We start from the raw sequence: 23556 nt of genomic DNA on the forward strand, positions 1-23556 counted from the left end.
ATACAACTTAGCATACAATACTGTAAAATACAGAGCACATACTGTAGGTTGTTTATCATAGTGTACATACCATGGCCTAAATTTGGTGGCTACTTACCTCATACTGCCTCCGGATACTTGACAGATCAGGATTATTATCACTCCAGTCCTGTTTAACAATCTTGTTCTGTTCTTCGGTCAGATACATCAGTTCCTTTGTACATCCATGAAGGTGACTATACAGACTGCTCAGGTGGCGTCCCCGCCATGCTGAATCCTCCTGTAAAAGTGCAAGAAGTCCAACCAAACAGTTAATTTTGGAAATATATTGACCACAGCAGCATAATTTTATAATTTGGTAATTTTATCTGAGAAATATAGAGTTCTATATTTTAATTTGAAATAGGTCTATATCTATAGCTCTTGGTAAGTGAATAATTGTGGCTGCCATTGCTGACTTCTTTTTGAGAATGCTAGTTACCTGGTTTATCTGGTGATCCATGATCCCCTGCTATGTGTAAAGCCTCGTACACACGACCGAGGAACTCGACGGGCGAAACACATCGTTTTCCTCATCGAGTTCCTTGTTAGGCTGTCGAGGAACTCGACAAGGCAAGTTTCTCCATTCCCGTCGAGGAAATAGAGAACTTGCTCTCTTTTTGGCTCGTCGAGTTTCTCGACAGTTTCCTCGACGAAAATGTACACACGACCGGTTTCCTCGGCAAAAAATTATCTCCCAGCAAGTTTCTTGCTGGTTTTTGCCGAGAAACTCGGTCGTGTGTACAAGGCTTTAGAAGCACCTTGTGTACCAATGGCAACACCACAGAGCACCCACTATAACACCGCTATGGAAATTTTTTATTTTTCTTTGGCCAAAGTACACAAATTGTCCTGGACAAGCTTTAGTACCTTTGATAGAGGGAAAAGGGGTGAATTATAAAGCAAGTCCTTGGATTCAGCTTATTAGAGGGGGAATAGTGGGTAGGACATGTTTTTACGGCAATTGTCCCTCCCAGAAATGATTCGTTTACAGACATGGGGTCACTGTAAAGCATGAGTTCATGTCAGTCAGATTGGGTGATCTTGGGTCATCTTGTGTCCATGGATAGTCTTAGATCTACATTTCCACCCTAACATATCAGTAACTCACCTGTATACTGCGATACTGATTCTTAATGGCAGCATTTTCCTGTAAGTTAAATAAAAAAAGTTCTGGTCATTCCACAATAGTAAAAAAAAATAGTAAAGAAAAGGTAATGTCTTAGAGGATAACTATAAAGACAAACATTACATAAAATAACAATTTTCTTACAGGTAATACTAACTAAACAAATGATTTGATGGGATCATGAAACTATTTATTTTTCTTTTACAATACATAGACCTACTATAAAGGTAAGCGTGACAAACACTAATTCTATTATTTCGTGAATATTCATTACCAGTAGGTATAAGAGATTAGTGATTTGCACAAAAAAATGGAATTCACCCTTCATTTTGCTGATTCATTCATTCAGTAAACTTTAGGAGGTGCATGCAAAAAAGGGTACATGAGTTTTACTCCTTGGTGATCTATGGACCTCTTTCCCAAGCTGTGTTACTTGCCTTTCTTCTGGCATTATGTGTGTTCACACATTGCCATAGCCAATCAGAAAGAATTATGGTCTCAGGGGCAGCCATCAAGGACTGGTGCTGGATAGGCGTCTATGAGAACACATGTATACTACATGTTTTGTCATAAGATGAATTCCAGTTTCAGAGTTTTAGAATCCCCAGTCTTTTATTAAATTGATTGCAAATAGTTCCCTTGTCTGAAAGCCCATACTAACCTCCCCTTTGTTCTCCTGCCACCCTGTTCAGCTGCAAAAAGTTAGGCAAAGTACACTGTACTTTTAGGTATAAGTGTGACTCCTTCCTTATTCTCTTATATGACTGTGCTGGTGCTTGGCGACACTCAGCACTGTCACACGGGACAGGGTCATCAGCCCAGTGTAAGCTACCGGTAGCAACCCTGTAGTAGGGATGAGCCAAACACCCCCCCGGTTCGTTTTGCAGCAGAACATGTCAACAGGAAAAAAATGTTATCAAACACGCGAACACCGTTAAAGTCTATGGGACACGAACGTGAAAAATCAAAAGTGCTAATTTTAAAGGTTAATATGCAAGTTATTGTCATAAAAAGTGTTTGGGGACCTGGATCCTGCCTCAGGAGACATGTATCAATGCAAAAAAAAGTTTTTAAAACGGCCGTTTTTTCGGGCGCAGTGATTTTAATAATGCTTAAAATGAAACAATAAAAGTGAAATATCCCTTTAAATATCGTACCTGGTGGGTGTCTATAGTATGCCTGTAAAGTAGCACATTTTTCCCGTGTTTAGAATAGTCCCGGCACAAAATGACATTTTTAAAGGGAAAAAAAGTAATTTAAAACTACTCGCAGGTATAATGAATTGTAGGGTCCCGGCAATACAGATAAAAGTCATTGAAAAAAACGACATGGGTTAAAAAAAAAATATATAAATGCGTGGGGGTCCCCCCAAATTCCATACCAGGCCCTTCAGGTTTGGTATGGATATTAAGAAGAACCCTGGCCAAATAAAAAAAAAAATGGCGTAGGGGTCCCCCTCAAAATCCATATCAGACTCTTCAGGTCTGGTATGGATTTTAAGGGGAACCCCACGGCAAAATAAAAAAAAATGGCATGGGTTTCCCCCAAAAATCCATACCAGACCCTTATCCAAGCATGCAACCTGGCAGGCCGCAGGAAAAGAGGGGGATGAGAGAGGGCCCTACCTCCTGAACCGTACCAGGCCACATGCCCTCAACATGGGGAGGGGGCTGGGATCTGAGGGTCCCCTTTGTTAAAGGGGGCTTCCAGATTCCGATAATCCCCCCACCTGCAGACCCCCACAACCACCAGGCAAGGGTTGTGGGGATGAGGCCCTTGTCCCCATCAACATGGAGACATCCTCCCCATGTTGAGTGCATGTGGCCTGGTATGGTTCAGGAGGTGGGGGGCCGTTCTCTCGTAACCCCAACTTTTCCTGCGGCCTGCCAGGTTGCGTGCTCGGATAAGGGTCTGGTATGAATTTTTGGGGGGAACCCCATGCCATTTTTTTTTAATTGGCACAAGGTTCCCCTTACTATCCATACCAGACCTGAAAGGCCTAGTATGGAATTTTGGGGGACCCCCACACATTTTTGTTTTTTAATTTTGGTTCGAGGTTCCACTTAATATTTATACCAGACCCAAAGGGCCTGGTAATGGACTGGGTGGGAACCCATGCTGTTTTTTTCAATGACTTTTATCTGTATTGCCGGGACCCGACAATTCATTATAGCCGCGAGTAGTTTTAAACGACTTTTTATGACAATAGCTTGCATATTAACCTTTAAAATGAGCACTTTTCATTTCTCCCACATACTTTTAAAGGGTGTTCCGCGGCTTTCGAATTTGCTGCTAACACCCCAAATTGTTCGCTATTCGGCAAACAGGCGAACACCAGATGTTGTAGCTCATCCCTACCCTGTAGCTTACACAGGGACTCTTATCTTCGCTACTGGCAATCAAAAGGCGAATTGGGTGAGGGATGACAGGGTCGGTGTGTGTAGCTGGTAAGGCCTATATTGGAGCAAACTTTTCTTGACAAAAAACAGGCTGATCGAGTGGGGAAAACCTGACTGGATGGTTGTACAGAAGTCGATCAGTAGATTTTCTTCTGTACACCTTCCCTACCTACACATAGAGCAGGTTGTTCCTGCTGAACTGCCCGAATTTCCATCCATGTATGGCCAGCCTAAAGTGGTAATAAACCCAAAGGGAAACATTTATTATATTGCAGCTTACCAATTCTTAGATGTGATGGCTGTATTTTTTTTTATTTTTTTATTTCTTCTATTTTCATCTGGTGATCCAGCCACTAAGTCTGTGTGTTGTGTTGAGGTGTATTACTGGTCAGATCACCAGGTAAAAACAGACGGGGGAAAAAAAGACAAAAAAAAAACGAATGCAGCCACCACATCTAATGATTGGTAAGCTGCAATATATTACATTTCTGAGTTTGTGTTTAATACCGTTTTAAAGCAACATAGAATTTCAAAGAGTAATCTTTTTCTCTATCTTAATGTGACTATCGGAGAGCAACATTCATTTCTATGCTAAGCTGTTGGAGGTCAGCTTGGAATAAAATAAGCAAGTCAGGACAAAGTAAGGCATTCTTCTAAAGTGTAGAATGCTAAAATGGATAGTACACAGATCATTATGATTTTGTTAAACCTTTTTAGCGAAAGCAAAATGTTTTAATAAATTTTGCCTTCATATACAAGCGATGTCTTGATATAAGAGTAGTGTCATGTCACAACTGAGTATAAAAAAGAAGAGAGGAGCCTCTAAGTGTAGCAATATGGTTACATTTGATGAAGGTGCAACATTTAGCAACTGATTGCTACACTCAGGCCCCATACACACGAGAGGATTTATCCGCAGATACGGTCCAGCGGACCGTATCCGCGGATAAATCCTCTCGAGGATTTCAGAAGATTTCAATGCGATGGCGTGTACACACCATCGCATTGAAATCCGCGCTGAAATCCTCTGCCGATGACGTGTCGCGCCGTCGCCGCTATTATGATGCGGCGACGGGCGCGACGCTGTCATATAAGGAATTCCACGCATGCGTCAAATCATTACGACGCGTGCGGGGAATCCCTTTGGGCGGATGGATCCGGTAAGTCTGTACAGACGAGCGGATCCATCCGTTGGAATGGATTCCAGCAGATGGATTTGTTGAGCATGTCAGCAAATATCCATCTGCTGGAAATCCATCCCAGGGGAGATTTATCCGCGGATAAATATCCGACGGAGTGTACACACCATAGAATCTATCCGCAGAAACCCATTTGATGGGATTTATCTGCGGATAGATTCTATGGTGTGTATGGGGCCTTAGAGGAGCCTCTCTTCTCTTTTATAGCCTGTAAAAAAAATGCTTTGGATTACAAGCATGTTTCTGAAACAAATTATGCTCGCAAACCAAGGTTTTACCGTATAAAGAATAAAACAATACCTGTGGTAGGTTACGGATTTCTGTTCCATATTCATCAATTTCTCTTTGCAGTATATTGTGCTCTGCAATCTGTCGCTCTACATCTGACTGGCTGGGCCCGTACTGGCTTGCATCTAATTGGGTCTACAGAGAGAACAACATACTATGATAAAAATCAAAAGTGAAAGTGATAGTCCAAAATTAGCACTAAATTGGCAAATGCATTTTTATTTAAAAATTTCCAAAGGGTTTGTATTTGTGTTCAACCTGTCATGTCATCCAGGCACCCCTATCAGACAGCACATATATACAAATGTAAATGTAAATATATACATGTACACATTTTTCTAATAAATACATATCTTGATACATTGGTATTATAATACCTCTTACCTGGAGATTACCTTTAACTTGAAACCTAACATAAAAATGACCAGAGATTGGCACTTTTTCATTGATTGCTTACTAAAAGTGACACTAAACAATATCCCTATTCTCAAAAAATAATCCATACACATCCACTATTGACTTCCGCTTCCGGGAGATTTACCCCCCTTTATGTCCAGGCAATTTTTTGCTTGTTGACACTGGCCCAGATTCAGGTAGGGGCGCGCACTGATACGGCGGCGCAGCGTATCGTTTTTACGCTACGCTCCGTAAATTACTGGAGCTACGCTGCATCCACGAAGCATTTGCTCCGTAATTTGCGGCGGCGTTTCGTAAAAGGGGCCGGCGTAAGCGCACGTAATTTAAATGATCCCGTAGGGGGCGTGGATCATTTAAATTAGGCGCGTTCCCGCGCCGAACGTACTGCGCATGCTCCGTCGGGAAAATTTCCCGACGTGCATTGCGGTAAATGACGTCGCAAGGACGTCATTGGCTTCGACTTAATGTAAATGGCGTCCAGCGCCATTCACGAACGAGTTACGCAAACGACGCAAAATTTGAAAATCGCGACGCAGGAACGACGTCCATACTTACCATTGGCTGCGCCTCCTAATAGCAGGAGCAGCCTTACGGCGCAAACGACGTAAAAAACGAGCGCCGGCCGCGCGTACGTTTGTGAATCGGCGTTAGTAAGCAATTTGCATACTCTACGCTGACAACTACGGGTGCGCCACCTAGTGGCCAGCGTCAGAATGCACCCTAAGATACGACGGCATAAGAGACTTATGCCAGTGGTATCTTAGGCTACAGTCGGCGTATCTAGCTTTCTGAATACAGAAAGTAGATACGCCGGCGCTACTTAGCAATTACGCTGCGTATCTATGGATACGCAGGCGTAATTGCTTTCTGAATCTACCCCACTGTGTTACTTTAACTGACAATTGCGCAGTCATGCAACACTGTACACAAATTTAATTTATATAATTTTTGTGGTTTCTTTTGGTGGTATTTGATCACCACTGTTTTTTTTTTATTTGTTGCGCTATAAATTTAAAAAAGATCAAATAAAAAATAAAGTAAAAAACAAAACAATATTTTTTACTTTCTGCTATAAAAAATATGCAAATAAAAATAAAAAAAATAAAATTCCTTCATTCATTTTTTTTTACGGTCAGAATATTTATTGTGAAAAAAAAAAAAAAAAAAAACATGGTACAGGCACAACCGATTACAAGATGGTACATAGAAAAGGCCAAATGAACAATCAGGACATTTCTTCATAAATTTAAGCCAATGTGTATTCTACATATTTTTGGTAAAAAGCGTATAATGATTGGTTTGTGCGAAAGTTCTAGCATCGCCACACTATGGTACACATACTAGAATTAAAAAAACAAATTTATACTAGTAATAGCAGCGATCAACGACTTATAGTGGAACTGCAATAGTATGGTGCAGGGTTGCCAACTTTCAGTAAATTTACAAACAGTTTCTAAAATCTGTAATTTTTGCATCTGTCCATAAATGTCCGTTATGAACGTGTAGTCTGTATGTCTGTAATGGACATTTATGGACAGATGCAAAAATTACAGATTTTACAAACTGTTTGTAAATTTACTGATGGTTGGCAACCCTGGTATGATGGGCAATCAGTCAACACATCGACCGACACATCCCTTCTGACAGGACAGAGCTCTGTATTGTTTACCTTGACAGAACTCTGTCTTGTCTTTCTCCTCGCTGATCAGTGGGTGCCAACAGTCAGTCATTTGCTAGCACCCACTGTTTGGGCTTGTGCTGTGTCTAGTCTAACCACAGCACAGCCGGTGCGCCGGTGCCATGCAACCTCTACCCAGAAGTGCTTGATCGTGTACTAGCTAGTGATCTGGGACAGGAGAGCCGCTCTACTCCTTTGTGAGATGGCCGGAAAGGGGTTAACGGCCCTGTAATCTGTTTTTTATTAAATTGTTTCTAACTGGGTTTTTCTGGCTTCTTAAAAAGTCCTATGTGAGACCCCAAGCGTCTCCTTTTCCCCTTACTTCCATTTGTCTGGAAAGAGCAGTCCATGTTAGTTGCAGTAATGTGCACTACATACTACATACATACTACATACTATATGCATACTACAAATCTGATCTATAGTCCATCTCAAAAATGAACAAGAGAGAGTGGCTACGTGCCTACATACAGTGGGACCATACAGAATAGATGTAGCCAGGGCCGTCTTTAAGGCAGGACAAAAGGGACAGCTGCCCTGGGCTGTGTCATTGTTGTGGGGCCCAAAGCAGCTGCCTCATACTTGCCAACTATCCCACTTTAAATTCCCTTGTCCCTTGAAGTTTTAGTCCTGTGCCGTGTCCTGATATCTCAGTGTGAAGTGCTGCTACTAATGCTGCCCTATTGTTGTGTACAGGTGACTCACGAGCAGACCCTGGGGTAGATTCAGGTAGCGGCGCGCACTGATACGGTGGCGCAGCGTATCGTCTTTATGCTACGCCGCCGTAAATTACAGGAGCAAGCGCTGTATTCACGAAGCACTTGCTCCGTAATTTGCGGCGGCGTAGCGTAAAAGGGGCCGGTGTAAGCGCGCGTAATTCAAATGATCCGGTAGGGGGCGTGGATCATTTAAATTAGGCACGTTCCCGCACCGAACGTACTGCGCATGCGCCGTCCCTAAAATTTCACAACGTGCATTGCGGTAAATGACGTCGCAAGGACGTCATTGGTTTAGACGTGAATGTAAATGGCGTCCAGCGCCATTCACGGACGACTTGCGCAAACGACGTAAAATTTTAAAATCGCAACGCGGGAACGACGTCCATACTTAACATTGGCTGCGCCTCTTAATAGCAGGAGCAGCCTTACGCCGAAAACGAGTTACGCAAACGACGTAAAAAACTACCGCCGGGCGCACGTACGTTTGTGAATCGGCGTAAGTATGTAATTTGCATACTCTACGCTGACAACTACAGAAAAGCGCCACCTAGCGACCAGCGTGAGAATGCACCCTTAGATACGACGGCGTAAGAGACTTATGCCAGTCGTATCTTAGGCTAATGTCGGCGTATCTAGCTTTCTGAATTTAGAAAATAGATACGCCGGCGTAGCTTTGAATTTACGCGGCGTATCTATGGATACGCCGGCGTAAATCGTTCCTGAATCTACACCCCTGTGTTTACATGTTACACAAATAACCGTCATTTATATGTAAATAGTGGCAGCATTCATATGTAAATAGCGGAGGCCGGCTGCATTCATATGTAAATAAAGGCGTCATTCATAAGTATATCATGCCCCTCTGCAGTGAAGAGATGATGTTCAGTAACCTCTAGCAACCAATCAGTGAACAGTATTACTGTACAGTAATCTCTAGCAACTAATCTCAACAAGAAGAAATCATGTGATGAAACCTCTAGCAACTAATCAGTAAGCCGTAATGTGTGCTATAACCTCTAGCAACCAGCCAGTAAGTGGTAATAATATGCTGTAACCTCTGGAAACCAATCACAATCACTGCCTGATCTGATACAGTAAACTGATTTTAAGTCTAGCTGATATTTATTATATGTCTCAGAGCAGGTGGAGAGCAAAATTGCATGGGAGGGGGGCCCAAGAATTTTTTTGCCCAGGGTCCAATCAACATCAGGTTAAGAGCAATACCCGTAGAAAGGACTTTTTTGACTTAAGAATCAATACTTGAATTTTTTTTTTAAACCAGAGCTTAGTGTCACTTTAAGTTACTATAAGGACAGTAGTAAATTAACTAATGGTGTCACAAGGGAGATCAGGCATGTTTGATCCTACCAGCAGTGCTTCGAGCATTGGGGGTTATTTACGAAATGCAAATCCACGCTGCAAACTATAAGTGCAAAGTGCACTTGAAATTTCACCGAAAGTGCACTTGGAAGTGCAGTCGTTGTAAAAATGAGGGGAAGCTCTGATGATTTTATTATCCAATCATGTGCAAGCTAAAATGCTGTTTATTTTCCTTGCATGTCCCCCTCGGATCTACAGCGACTTCACTTCCAAGTGTACTTTCAGTGCAATTTCAAGTGTGCTTTGCACTTGTAGTGAAAAGTGGCTTTGCCTTTCATAAATAACCCCCATTGTCAGGTCCCATCAAAACAATGCAAACAATGCTGAAATCTTGTTTTTTTTATTAATGCAAAGCATAGAGACAACATCAAAAATAAATCTTGACGTATTTTGCACTACCAGCGCTTGTTCATGGTAATTCAAAAGACATCAAGGTTTTTGTTTGAACATGCTAACAGGAGATTTTGACAATAATTCCTCATGTTTGTTTGCTTTGTTTCTAAGGACAGTTGACCTATCATTTCATAATCTGGGACCCTTAGCAGGGTGATATTATATAAACGGCAATTGGGTTCCACCAATAATGGATATCTCGGTATTCTGAACCTTTAGGGTTTGTACCAAAAGTTTTGAGAAGCTTTCCTCAAAAGAATTCATAGATGTCTACTGGTAAGACTGTACCTTCTTGTTGTCCAGGATCTGTGGCCAGTTCACTTTGGGTTCAGGGGCTGCAATATTGAATTTCTCATACACTTCTCTGTACTCTGCGCACTCGCCACTTAAGCGCTCATGCAGCTGACGAATGCTGGATGCAAAAAGAAATCGGTTATTTAAAACCATACATCAGATACTTTCAACAAAAACAAAACACTGAGTATTTCTAGCTATAATGTGTTAAAATTTGTCAAGTTTTTAATTTTGTTCAATAAATAACACTATAGGCTTCATGAAACCCTAAGGGGCAGATTCACATACAATTGGACAGGAGCAGCGTATCAGAGATATGCTACGCCGCCGTATCTTACCTGGCGTAAATTCGAATCCAGGAAGAATTTGCGCCGTAAGTTACGGCAGCCTAGTGTATTTCTGGTGCCGTGTTTGAAATTGGACGGGTTGGGGGCGGGTTTCATTTAAATGAAGCGCGTCCCCGCGCGAATGAAATGCGCATGCGTCGTTCCTAAATTTCCCGCCGTGCATTGCGCTAAATGACGTCGAAACAACGTCATTTTTTTAACTTAGACGTGACTTACGTCCATTCCTATTCACGGACGACTTACCCCAAAAAATTCAAATTTCAACGCGGGAACGGCGGCCATACTTTAACATGGCAAGTCTATCTATACGCCACAAAATAGCAGCTTTAACTATACGCCGGAAAAAGCCGACTACAGACGACGTAAGAGAATGCGACGACCGCACGTACATTCGTGGATCATCGGAAAAAGCTCATTTGCATACCCGACGCGGAAAACGGCGCGAACTCCACCCAGCGGACGCCGAAGTATTGCATCTGCGATCCGAAGGCGTACAAAGCCGTACGCCTGTCGGATCTTACCCAGATGGTGTCGTATCTTGGTTTGAGGATTCAAACTAAAGATACGACGCGGGAAATTTGAAAGTACGCTGGCGTATCAGTAGTTACGCCGGCGTACTTGCTCTGTGAATCTGCCCCTAAGTTGTTATGTAACAAGGGCTGAGATATCAACAAATAGATTGTCAGTGCCATCTTGTGGCCATAAGGTGTTTTTTCCTGAAATACCTCAATCAAAATAAAAATACTGCATTATGCCCACCAGATGGAGCTGATGATGACAGTAAGAAATCATATTACAAACATTATGGTGATCATTGGTGGCGCCTGTGCAGATGATTAAGACATTTTTTTTATACATAGAGCTTTTAGTGTTGATGATGATCAGCCAACATTTATAAAGCATCTTCTTTTACCTGCACACCTTTTTTTATCTCCGCCAACTTGGTGTTGACCTACTGTATATGTTCCTCATTCTATGTTCATTTTTGTTTTATCTCTTTCACTTACTCCTTCTCAATCTCCCCTGCCTGAGGGTGTCCATATTTCTTGGCTTTGTCCACATCCAGAAAAAGATCTTTCAGCAGAAGTTCCGACTCCTTTAGGTTCTTGGCATTTTCTTGCTGGTGCTGAAATGATTTCTTCAGTGCATAATTACCAGTATCCTAACAGTGAACAAAAAGAAAATATTGGTATTTGGAAGAATGTGTTAACAGGGAGGGAAGGATGGAAAGCAGATGAACAGACGGTGAAAAAGAAAGATACCGACAGGGACAGACAGCAATGGGGGGAGGTGGGTAGCTGGGAGCGATGCTGCATACTTCCTGACATGGCCGAGTCAAATCCTGTACTTACATGTATTAGGAAGGTTATTTTAAGCTGTAGCACTTGTGCCAAAAATCTGTATATGATACTTTTTTTTACTAATGCTATCAATTTTCAGACCACACTTTTGAAAGGTACTTTTCTTATTCAGGTCTAAAGTATATATTAACAGTGGGCCAAAGGAAAGCTATGATCACGGCATTATATGGTACAATTTCCTTTTTTAACATCAGCATTGTAATAATACAAACAATAAATATTAATTACAATCCAATATAAGCTTACTTTCATGAAGGCTTCTTAGCCGAAACGCGTCAGCGTATAGCCTGTACCCATGTACCCATGCAACCAATAAAGTACTTTTATTTTAAGAGCATGCAGCCTTTTTGATTCAAGTACTTGAAAAGCTCCTTTCATGTTGTCAGTGCTGCCTGTCTGCTGGTCATCTCTTTCCATAACTTTCTGGATTCCCTGCATGCTTTGCAGCTTCTCCACTGCTGTTTACTTTCGTTGTCTAAGAACTACATATCCCATGGTACCTGGCTGCCTGCAAGCAGTGATTCCTGTACAGACTCTGTCTCCTGAAACTCCTTCTCTCAGCTCCTCTGAAGTGAACAGCGGTCCCCAACCTTTTTGGCATCAAGGACTGGACAACATTGGAGCTGATTGGTACACAGTAGGGGACCATGACAGTGTCCCATTTTTGCTGATATTCTGTCCTGGAAGACATATGGCCTTTAGATTCCTCATTCCCCCTCTAATTTCAGAACACTTTTGTCCTCTACAGCTGATGTACCACAATCACCAGGGGCGGAAGCTGCTGGGACGGGACGCCTAGGTGGGAGTGGAGATTGATGCCAGGCACTCGTGCAGCTGGTACAAGAGGACGCAGGACTGTGTGGTGCTCAGTCATGTATTGTACACAGACATTTTTCTCACTACCCGCCCCACCCTCCTCTGTGTCAGCGAGTGGCTGTAAATAAACATTAAGCTGCTTTGCTCACCAGCCACTCGCCTCCAGCAATGCATCACTGCTACCCAGTTACAAACAGGCCATGGACTGGTACCTGGGGAACCCTGGTGTAGAAGGCAGGCTCTGTGAAATGCGTGACATGGCAGTGCCTACTCACAGGGCACAGTGAAAATGTGTTACAATATTCAGAGAAGTAAATATGTGGGTATCTTTACAAAGTATGTTTACAAACTTCAAGATTATTCAAATTATAGGAATAGGCTAGAAATAATTGAAATCCAATATGGAAATTAATATATGATTTTGGCCATAGATACTTTTTTTAATAAAATGCAAGGGCAAAGTCTACCCCACGGTTTTTAAAACATTCAGGACCCATTTACGTCTTTGTAGTAAGTTAACACTTCTTGACACACCAAAAAAAGGCTCATGCACTATTTTTAGCAAAGCAGGTTCATAGAGTATTACCATGTGTTGTGTTGTGTTGTGGTGTGCTGCAATGCAGGTGTGTAGTGCTCGAATTATGTGCTGTAACATAGGTTTGTAGTGCATAATCATGTGTTGTGATTTGCTGCAATGCAGGTGTGTAGTGCTCGAATTATTTGCTGTGAAATGCTGCAACATAGGTTTGTAGTGCATAATCATGTGTTGTGATGTGATGTGCTGCAATGCAGGTTTGTGGTGCATAATCATGTGTTGTGCTGTGCTGCAATGCAGGTGTGTAGTTAATTATCATGCAATGTGATGTGTTGCAATGTAGGTGTGTAGTTCATTATCATGTGTTTTGGTGTCTTGCAATGTAGGTGTGTACTTCATTAACATGCATTGTAGTGTGTTGCATTACATGTTGGCGTACCATTCAGAATGAATGACATATTGTATGTTGCTGTGCATACTCTACTGCACAGGTGTCAAACACAAGGCCCGAGGACCGAATCCGGCCCTCCAGGCCATTTCATGTGGCCCTCACACCTCTCCTGCAGCTGCAGGAGAGCTCCAGCCCTCCTCTGGTCCTCCTCCAGACCCTGTACTTTCTGCTTTCAAGCAATGCATCCATCTTCTTCCCAGCAGTAGCATAAGGTAAGGGAGGTGTGCTGTGATGTAAGGGAGGGTGGGGGACTCAACTGCTGATGGTGGGGTGGCTCTTGACAACTAATGTAAGGGGAGGGGATGCGCTGGACATCTAATCTTACAGATACAATCGGCCCTTTTGAGGACCATCATAATCCTGATGCGGCCTATGATGAAATTGAGTTTGACACCCCTGCTCTACTGGAACTGTATGAACCTAGCCTCTCAGATACAGATCATTTACAGTAAGTTGATCTCTTTTAACCACTTGAGACCCGCGCTATAGACAAAAGACGTCCACAGCGTGGCTCTCAAGTGCCAAGTGGACGTCTTTAGACGTCCTTTTATGTGCATTACCCGCGCGCGCCACTGGGGAAGAGCCGATGCGTGTACCTGGCGGCCGCGATGTCCGCCGGGTACACGCGATCGTCGGTAACTGAGCAGATACGTGGAGCTCTGTGTGTAAACACAGAGCTCCACGTGCTGTCAGAGGAGAGGAGACCGATCTGTGTCCCTTGTACATAGGGACACAGCATCGGTCACCTCCCCCAGTCACCCCCCTCCCCCCACACAGTTAGAACACACCCAGGATACACATTTAACCCCTTCCTCACCCCCTAGTTTTAACCCCTTCCCTGCCAGTCACATTTATACAGTAATTAGTGCATTTTTATGGTCCCAAATTTGTGTCAAAAGTGTCCGATACGTCCGCCGCAATATCGCAGTCTCAATAAAAATTGCAGATCGCCGCCATTACTAGTAAAAAAAAAAATAATAAAAAAAAAAAATAATTCTGTTCCCCATTTTGTAGGCGCTATAACTTTTGCGCAAACCAGTCGCTTATTGCGATTTTTATTTTTTTACAAAAATACGTCGAAAAATACGTATCGGCCTTAACTGAGAAAAAAAAAGTTTTTTTAAAAAAAATTGGGATATTTATTATAGCAACAAGTAAAATATATATATATATTTTTTAAATTGTCGCTCTTTTTTTGTTTATAGCGCAAAAAATAAAAACCGCAGAGGTGATCAAATACCACCAAAATAAAGCTCTATTTGTGGGGAAAAAAGGACGTCAATTTTGTTTGGGAGCCACTTCGCGCGACCGCGCAAATGTCAGTTAAAGCGACGCAGTGCCGGAAGCTGAAATTTCGCCTGGGCACGAAGGGGGTTTATGTGCCCAGTAAGCAAGTGGTTAAAGGTTAATCTAAGATAAAACTTCAAACTCTAGACATTCCTTTTAAACCTCCATATATCAGTTGTGCTTTTAAACTAATGAAGAGAGTGTATCTCTTAAAAGCTTGTCCTGAAAAAGAGCTGTTAGTGGCAATATAAAGACTACAACGTACAGTACTTCAATGTTTTTGCTGCAATGCACTAATACGCCTACACTCCTCTTGGCTATGAAGGATGGTACTTCATATACAGTAGCTGCATAAAGAAGCAGCTAACCATCCTGAACTCTTAAGAAACACAGACTAACAGTGACATATTTTTACTGTCACGTTGTATGAAGGGAAATATTATCCGCTATGGCCTCCAGATAAAATAATCTTTGCATCTACACATAAAGTACTGTTAGCATTACTCAAAGACTAAGGAACAGTTCCACTTATAAAAGGTTTTATTATCGATTTCAAATTTGCACGGACAGAATTTGTCAGTCAAATAGAAAATTAAATAAAAGTACAGCAATGGCCGAGAAAAGGAAGGAAAGAGTTGTTACCATATATACTCGAGTATAAGCCGACCCGAATATAAGCCGAGGCACCTAATTTCACCACAAAAAAACGTATTGACTCGAGTATAAGCCTAGGGTGTCTATCTGAATGCCTCACTGTGCCCATGTGCCCATGCCTCACTGTGCCATGCCTAGACTTAAAGGGTCACTAAAGGAAATTTTTTTTTAGCTAAATAGCTTCCTTTACCTTACTGCAGTCCTGGTTTCATGTCCTCATTGTTCGTTTTCGCTTTGAAGTAGCTGTAATCCTTCTCTGATCTCCACACTTCCTGCTTGTCTGGCTCCTTATGAAAAAACTCATGCGAGCTTCTCACTGTGGTCCATGATCAAGAAGGTGTGATTACTGTGTGTCTAAAACTCCTCAGAACCAATCAGATTCATTTTAAAAACAAACACTGCCCTAAGTTTGTTTGTTTTTGTTCTGTGTGTCTCTGTACTTCACAGAAACATGAAACTAGTTTAAAAACGAAACTAAACTGCAGGCACATTATATGATTGATTTGTATCTATTTTTAATCATTTTTAAAAGGAATCAGTTAACTATTATGGGCCAGATTCTCAAAAGAGTTACGCCGGTGTATCTACTGATACACCGGCGTAATTTGAAATTCCCGCCGGCGTATCATTATTTTGTATTCACAAAACAAGATACGCCGGAATTAGGCTAGGATCCGACTGGTGTACGTCACTTACACCGCCGGATCCTAAATGCAATACAACGCTGACCGCTAGGTAGCGTTTACGTTCAGGTCTCATTTGACTATGCAAATGAGCCTGATACGCCGATTCCCGAACGAATTTGCGTTGCGTACTCGTCGCGTACGTCGTTTCCTGCTATATGAGGGGTTACCTTACGCCAGTCAGCCGTATGCCATGTTAAGTATGGCGTCGGGTCCGTGACGGCTTTTTCCGTCGGTTACGTCGTTTTCCTAAGTCGTTCTTGAATACGACTTTACGTCAATGACGCTCACGTCGGCGTCATTGACGTTTTCCGTCGTGAGCTGGAGCATGCGCACTGGGCTATTTTTCAGCCCGGCTCATGCGCAGTTCAATCGGCACGGGGGCGCGCTTAATTTGAATACTAGCCGCCCCCTTTGAATTACGCGGCCATACGCCGGGCCATTTACACTACGCCGCCGCAAATTACGGAGCAAGTGTTTGGGGAATACGGCACTTGCTCCTGTAAGTTGTGGCGGCGTAGTGTAAATAGCTTACGCGACGCCGCCGCAGGATGTACGAGAATCTGGCCCTATGTCTCTATACCCTGTAAACAGTCATTTCAGCAAAAAAAATTCAGGACACTCTCTACTTTGCAGATAGAGAAATGAGCTGTGTGTTAGTGGGCATCCTGACCCTCCTGCTCGCCCCCTCCCACCTCAAGAGGCTTTCTCCACACCAGAAAGAAAGCCTCACATTGCGGTGGTGAGTTACAGACAGAAGAACAGGAAGTGAGGATTTCTCAGAAGAAATAAGGACATTTAAAAGCAAAATCGAAGGATGAGGTAAGTGAAGGAGGACTGCACTAAGGTAAAGGAAGCTATTTAAGGAAAAAAATGTTTTCCTTTACAACCCCTTTAAATGGTTAAATTAAAGACAGCTGTTCAATGAGACAGAGTGAATGGTTTGTTATTGTGTGCCTGGTTGCTTCTGTACTGTTTTGGGATAGAACCAGTTAAAATCAGTGACACCTACGGAGGTAGCGCTCAATAAAAAAAAAACTGATTAGTGACCTTTTTTCCCCAGGCATACACTTTAATGTACTTGCTGAATGTAATTTTAAAAAGCATTTAACAGATGTCAGGAAGTTTTTAGCAATTTTTATAGCTTCAAGAGAATGGATGAAAGCCTTTTTAATTGCTTTGTACATTTTTCCTCGTTGTGATGTTTAGACTACAAGCTTGTGTCTGTATAACCTGTGACTTTGATGATTGTTTCACACAACAAAGGGGATCATTTTTATGAAGTAAAGGAAAAATACTTAGATTGATGACTTCCCCTTCTTATTTCATAACTGATATCTGAAAATGTATAATTCTGACATCTGTTTCATATACAACTATTAAAATCAGGAGCAAATATATTGAATTGGGTACAATGGACTACTAATACATTATATTTCTAATTCTTTGAACTGTATCTTTGTTGAAAATTTGAAATAATATATTAATTTACACATTCTATTTCCATTATTTCTAGACTACTCCTATTCCTTTGAACTATCTTGAAGCTTATAAACTTCTTTGTGAAGATTTCCACACATTTACTTGAATTCTGTGACACATATTCACTATGCCCTAGGAGTAGGCACTGCTGTGTCACACATTTCAGAGCCTGCCTTCTGAACTACAGAGGTGCTGAGAGGAGGAGTTTTAGGAGTAAGGCCTTGTACACACGACCGAACATGTCCCCTGAAACTGGTCCGTCAGACCAGTTTCCACGGACATGTCCCACCGTGTGTAGGGCCTACCGGACAGTTTTACGGCCTAGCGGACAGGTTTCCAGCGGACAAAAGTTTCTTAGCATGCTAAGAAACTTGTCCGCTGGAAGCCTGTCTGTTGGACATGTCCGATGGTTAGTACGACTCATCGGACATGTCCGCTGGCCCAAAATCCCGCGCATGCGTCGATTCGACGCATGCGTGGAAGCATTGAACTCCCGTGTCAGAGAACGTCGCTGTCTTCTACGTCACCGCGTTCTCTGTCCGCGGGGATTTTGGTCTGATGGTGTGTACACACATCAGACCAAAAGATCCCAGCAGACATGTCCGATGAAAATGGTCTGCTTGTGTGTACAAGGCCTCAGAGTTAGTACAGGAATCGTTGCTTGCAAGCAGCCAGGTACCATGAAATACATTAAATTACCAAAAGTATTGGGCCACCTACCTTTACACGCACATAAAACTTAATGGCATTTCAGTCTTAGTCTGTAGAGTTCAATATTGAGTTGGCCCACCCTTTGCAGCTATAACAGCTTCAACTTTTCAGGAAAGGCTGCCCACATGGTTTAGGAGTGTGTCTATGGGAATGTTTGTCCATTCTTCCAGAAGCGGATTTGTGAGGTCAGGCACTGATTTTGGACGAGAAGGACTGGCTCACAGTCTCCGCTCTAATTCATCCCAAAGGTGTTCTATTGGGTTGAGGTCAGGACTCTGTGTTGATCCACCCCAAACTCGCTCATCCATGTCTTTATGGACCTTGTTTGTGCACTGGCCCAAATCATTTGGTGGAAGGGGGGTTATGGTGTGGGGTTGTTTTTCAGGGATGGGCTTGGCCCCTTAGTTCCAGAAGGGAACTCTTAAAGTGTCAGCATACCAAGAAATTTTGGACAATTTCATGCTTCCAACTTTGTGTGAACAGTTATGGGATGGCCCCTTCCTGTTTCAACATGACTGCACACCAGAGCACAAAGCAAGGTCCATAAAGACACGGATGAGCGAGTTTGGGGTGGAGTAACTTGACTGGCCTGCATGAAGTCCTGATCTCAACCCAATAGAACACCTTTGGGATGAATTCAAGCGGAGAATGCCAGCCAGGCCTTCTCGTCCACATTAGCGCCTGACCTCATATGACTTCCTGGAATTCAGTGGGGGATATCTGAATGATGCCTGCAGCTACAGGCATCATGCAGATATCCTTTTTTTCAGGCGTCGTTTCTGCCCAACATAAGAATGATCATAGCGGCGGTTCCGCCGCTTGATCATTTTTTTTTTTTTGTAAAATTACTTTTATTAAATTTTTGCCACTTGATCATTCTTACAGGCAGTGGGAAGAGACGTCCCCCCCTCCCGCCACCATCCGGTGCTTCTCCGGGCTTTGCCGTGCCATTGGAGGCCCAGAGAACGAATCGGCCGCCGCCGAATGAAGAGTATAAAGATGTCCGGTGATCAGTCTCTATGATCGTCAGAGGCCGGGGCGTGACGTTATGACGTGAGAGATGTGGGGTCTTATTGACCCCGCATCTCTCCATAAAGAGGACCTTGTCACACACTATTCCTATTACAAGGGATGTTTACATTCCTTGTAATAGGAATAAAAGTGATACAATTTTTTTTTCAAAAAAAGTGTAAAAAGAAAAAAATTAAGTTAAATAAAAAATAAAATATATATAAAAAAAATTAAAACACCCCTGTCCCCAGTAACTCGCGCTCAGAAGCGAACGTGCACGCAAGTCCCGCCCACATATGTAAACGCCGTTCAAACCACACATGTGAGGTATCGCCACGTGCGATAGAGCAAGAGCAATAATTCTAGCACTAGACCTCCTCTGTAACTTAAACTGGTAACCTGCAAAAAAAATCAAAGCATCGCCTATGAAGATTTTTAAGTACCGAAGTTTGGTGCCATTCCATGAGTAAAGGGCTAACTTTACTGTTTTGTTATTTTTTCATTCATGAAACCGTTTTTTCATCCAAAAAAAAAGGCGTTTGAAAAATGATTGCGCAAATACTGTGCAAGATAAAAAGTTGCCACTTTATTCCCTAGGGTGTCTGCTAAAAAAATATATTTAATGTTTGGGGGTTCTGAGTAATTTTCTAGCAAAAAAAAAAGATTTTTACATGAAGGAGAGAAGTGCCAGAATAGGCGTGGTATGGAAGTGGTTAAAGTGGAGTTCCACCCATAAATATAACATTACATCAGTAGTTTTAAAAAAATGTCATTAGTCCTTTAAGAATTTTTTTTTTTTTTTTTAGATGCCTTCAAAGTGTTGTTGCTAGGCAGAATAGTTAATCTTCCCTCTTCCTGCACCTAGGTGCTTAAGCTTCCTAACCTACACCGCACAGACTCCTGGGAATGTAGTGGGTGTAACTTTCCAGGAGTCTGTGCACTCCCCAGTCTCGAAGAATCATGTGACTTGGACAGTACAGGTGCTGAAACCTGATCTGAAACCTATTACACTGCTTGTGCAGCACTGAGCATGTGCGAGATCTGCAATGCTGAAATCCAGGAAGTCATACAGTCTGGCTTCATGATGCCCACACTTAAGATGGCCCCAGTCAATTTCTATTTTATAAAGTGTCTAAATGCTATAACAACCTAACAAAACAGACCTTAGTTTACAGACTAACTTTACTAGAATATATTAAGCTTGTGTATTACAGGGGTATTTATATTTAAAAAGTGAAATTGTGGCCGGAACTCCGCTTTAAGTAACATATTTAACCATGACAGTGACTGGAGAATATTATGCCCATATCCTCACCTGCTTCAGTTTCTGGTGTGTCTCCAAGATGTTCTTTTCTACCTGGTCAGCATTTTTCTGCATGCGTGCGATTAGCAAGCCCAGTTCATTTGCAGTTGCCCTAGAGAGCAAGAAGAATACAGAAAGGATTAAACATTTGCTATTTTAAATTTTTTTTTTTTTCTGGAAGGTTCACACTGTAATTATTTTTTAGAGATAAAAAAATCAGCTTAGTTGATTTAGAATAATTTGTATTCTTTTTTCTTTGAGACTGAACCATCAAAGTTGAAGAAAGTGCTTGGAAGATATAATTAGTGGTGGTTGAGTGCAAAAAGATCCATCTATTGGTCTGTAATTATTACGTTCAAAGAGATGTGCGCACAAGTCATGTGTATAGGCAGGGCCGATTCGCCCTATAGGCTCACTATGCAAGGCACTTAGGGCCCCGCAAAGCTGCGAAGGGCCCCCCAAATTACTAGAGGCCCCCGCTTGGTGAGAAGTCATTTTCGCCCCCTCACCCCGCTTCTCAACTCGCTGGCTGCATGGGAGAAGAGGTAAGAAGTCAGAACACCCCCTCCCCCCACTTCTCAACTTTCTTTAACCACTTGCCGACCTCCTCATGTAGATATACGTCAGCAAAATGGCACGGACAGGCACATGCACGTACCTGTACGTCCTCTGCTTGACGTGGGTGGGGGGTCCGATCGGGACCCCCCCCCGCTACATGCAGGGGTCGGTAAGCCTCGGGGAGCGATCCGGGACGACGGCGCGGCTATTCGTTTATAGCCGCTCCGTCGCGATCGCTCCCCGGAGCTGAAGAACGGGGAGAGCCGTGTGTAAACACGGCTTCCCCGTGCTTCACTATGGCGGCGCATCGATCGAGTGATCCCTTTTATTAGGGAGACTCGATCGATGTCAATCCTACAGCCACACCCCCCTACAGTAGTAAACACACAGTGAACACTAAATGTTACAGCGCCCCCTGTGTTTAACTCCCAAACTGCAACTGTCATTTTCACAATAAAGAATGCAATTTAAATGCATTTTTTGCTGTGAAAATGACAATGGTCCCAAAAATGTGTCAAAATTGACTGAAGTGTCCGCCATAATGTCGCAGTCACGAAAAAAATCGCTGATCGCCGCCATTCGTAGTAAAAAAAATAAAAAAAATAAAAATGCAATAAAACTATCCCCTATTTTGTAAACGCTATAAATTTTGCGCAAACCAACCGATAAACGATTATTGCGATTTTTTTTTACCAAAAATAGGTAGAAGAATACGTATCGGCCTAAACTGAGGGAAATTTTTTTTTTTATATATGTTTTTGGGGGATATTTATTATAGCAAAAAGTAAAAAATATTGCATTTTTTTCAAAATTGTCGCTCTATTTTTGTTTATAGCGCAAAAAATAAAAACCGCAGAGGTGATCAAATACCACCAAAAGAAAGCTCTATTTGTGGGAAAAAAAGGACGCCAATTTTGTTTGGGAGACACGTCACACGACCGCGCAATTGTCTGTTAAAGCGACACAGTCCCGAACTGTAAAAACCCCTTGGGTCTTTAGGCAGCATATTGGTCCGGGGCTTAAGTGGTTAATGTGACATGTCACTGTCGTCAGCGCCCCCCGCTTCTCATTTTTAATGTGCAATGTCATTTTGCTTAGGGCCCCAGGGAGGTCAGGATCGGCACTGTGTATAGATGGCTGAATGCTGGTCTCCTGTGTATAACACAAGCACAAAATCACTCATGAATAAAGGACTTTCTTTATTTGGCTTTCTAGGTACATTTCTGATTTTTACTTACATTTTTTGGACTAAATAAAAAAATGTGTCCACGGTCTGTCCAATCACTACGTTATGAACAAAGTTTCACCTGAAATAGATCTTTCAGTCTACATGAAAAAAAATTCTGACATGTAAAAGTGTACAGAGACTGTATAAGACAGCGTTTTTTAAAAAAAAATCCTCTACCTATTATTTTATAAAAACAGTGGAACTAAAGGCAAAAGATTTTTTTTTCATTCTGGATAGAGTAATGAATGGTTACAACCCCCTGTTTTTTTTATTTCTGTGTCCCATTGGGTATATTTCTCTTCACTTCCTGTCCTATAATCAAAACAGGAAGTGAGAGGAAATCCATACATAGTGAGAGACTCCCTGGTAGTCCCCAGAACTAGTGACCCCATTGTAAGATTTCTCCTCTGTTTCTGTTCTGGTGGCAACCCTAAATTTAAAATGTTCTTTCATTTTCAATGATAACAGTAAAGGGACAAATAAAGAGGGAGAAGCTCCCTAATGGGCAGACAGACAGCAATAAAAAAACTGACAGGTGTTCAAATTCCTTCTGATTTTATTCAAAACCAAAGAAAAGTTTAACCTTTTAGTTATACTTTGATCTTCAATTCAGTGATTTTGCCAAGGCTGAGATGATGTCATCAGTCTTCTGCAGGCAGGAGAAAACATTTCCTCAGTCTCCGGTCAACCACTTAATAAATAAAAACGCTGCCATTTCTGAAATCTCCTTTCAAATATGCTAGTTGCCTAATAACAATTCTATTCCATAGACCAGGGGTGCCCAACCAGTGGCCCGGGGGCCACATATGGCCCGCGAAGCCCTCTGATGTGGCCCGCGGCCTCCTGCTCTGGGGTGGATTAGAATAGAATACTGTTATTAAGGGTCAGTTTATTAATAAAATCACAGTGTATATATGGGCATATCTGTTCTGCAGTGGTTACTGGGCTGCTTTAAAACTGACCCGCAAATGAAGAGCAGCGCACATGAGGGGTTGCCTGCACTGAACAATAGACTTCTGTTATTACCTGTGAGTTTGGTGAGTTTTCTGAAATTGCACCAAACCTGCAGAATATAATAGAAGTCTATTGCAAAGTGCAGGAAAGCCAAAGGTACACTGCGTTGGTAAACTGCAGCGCATCAGTGTGAAAGCAGCCGTGGGCCCCTTTCACACGGTCAGACCGACCAAATTAGACCCTCCATACACATCTAAGGAG

At 42.3% G+C, this 23556-nt stretch overlaps 2 protein-coding genes across 4 annotated transcripts in view; one reads left to right on the forward strand and one right to left on the reverse strand.

Moving 5' to 3' along the window:
* Nucleotides 1-23556, forward strand: part of TEN1 (TEN1 subunit of CST complex) — a 112670-nt gene that overhangs the window by 84915 nt on the left and 4199 nt on the right. The gene's annotated exons all lie outside the window — the stretch shown is intronic.
* EVPL (envoplakin) overlaps nt 1-23556 on the reverse strand; it is a 91942-nt gene that overhangs the window by 37360 nt on the left and 31026 nt on the right. The window contains exons 2-7 of the mRNA XM_040329974.1: nt 20568-20667; nt 11269-11423; nt 9909-10032; nt 5046-5168; nt 1130-1168; nt 98-259 (exon numbers count right to left, since the gene is read on the reverse strand). Coding sequence (XP_040185908.1) covers nt 98-259; nt 1130-1168; nt 5046-5168; nt 9909-10032; nt 11269-11423; nt 20568-20667 — 703 coding nt within the window. The remainder of the gene's footprint in view (nt 1-97; nt 260-1129; nt 1169-5045; nt 5169-9908; nt 10033-11268; nt 11424-20567; nt 20668-23556) is intronic.

Source organism: Rana temporaria, chromosome 12, assembly GCF_905171775.1.
Source record: "Rana temporaria chromosome 12, aRanTem1.1, whole genome shotgun sequence".
In the NCBI taxonomy this organism is placed as follows: Eukaryota; Metazoa; Chordata; class Amphibia; order Anura; family Ranidae; genus Rana; species Rana temporaria.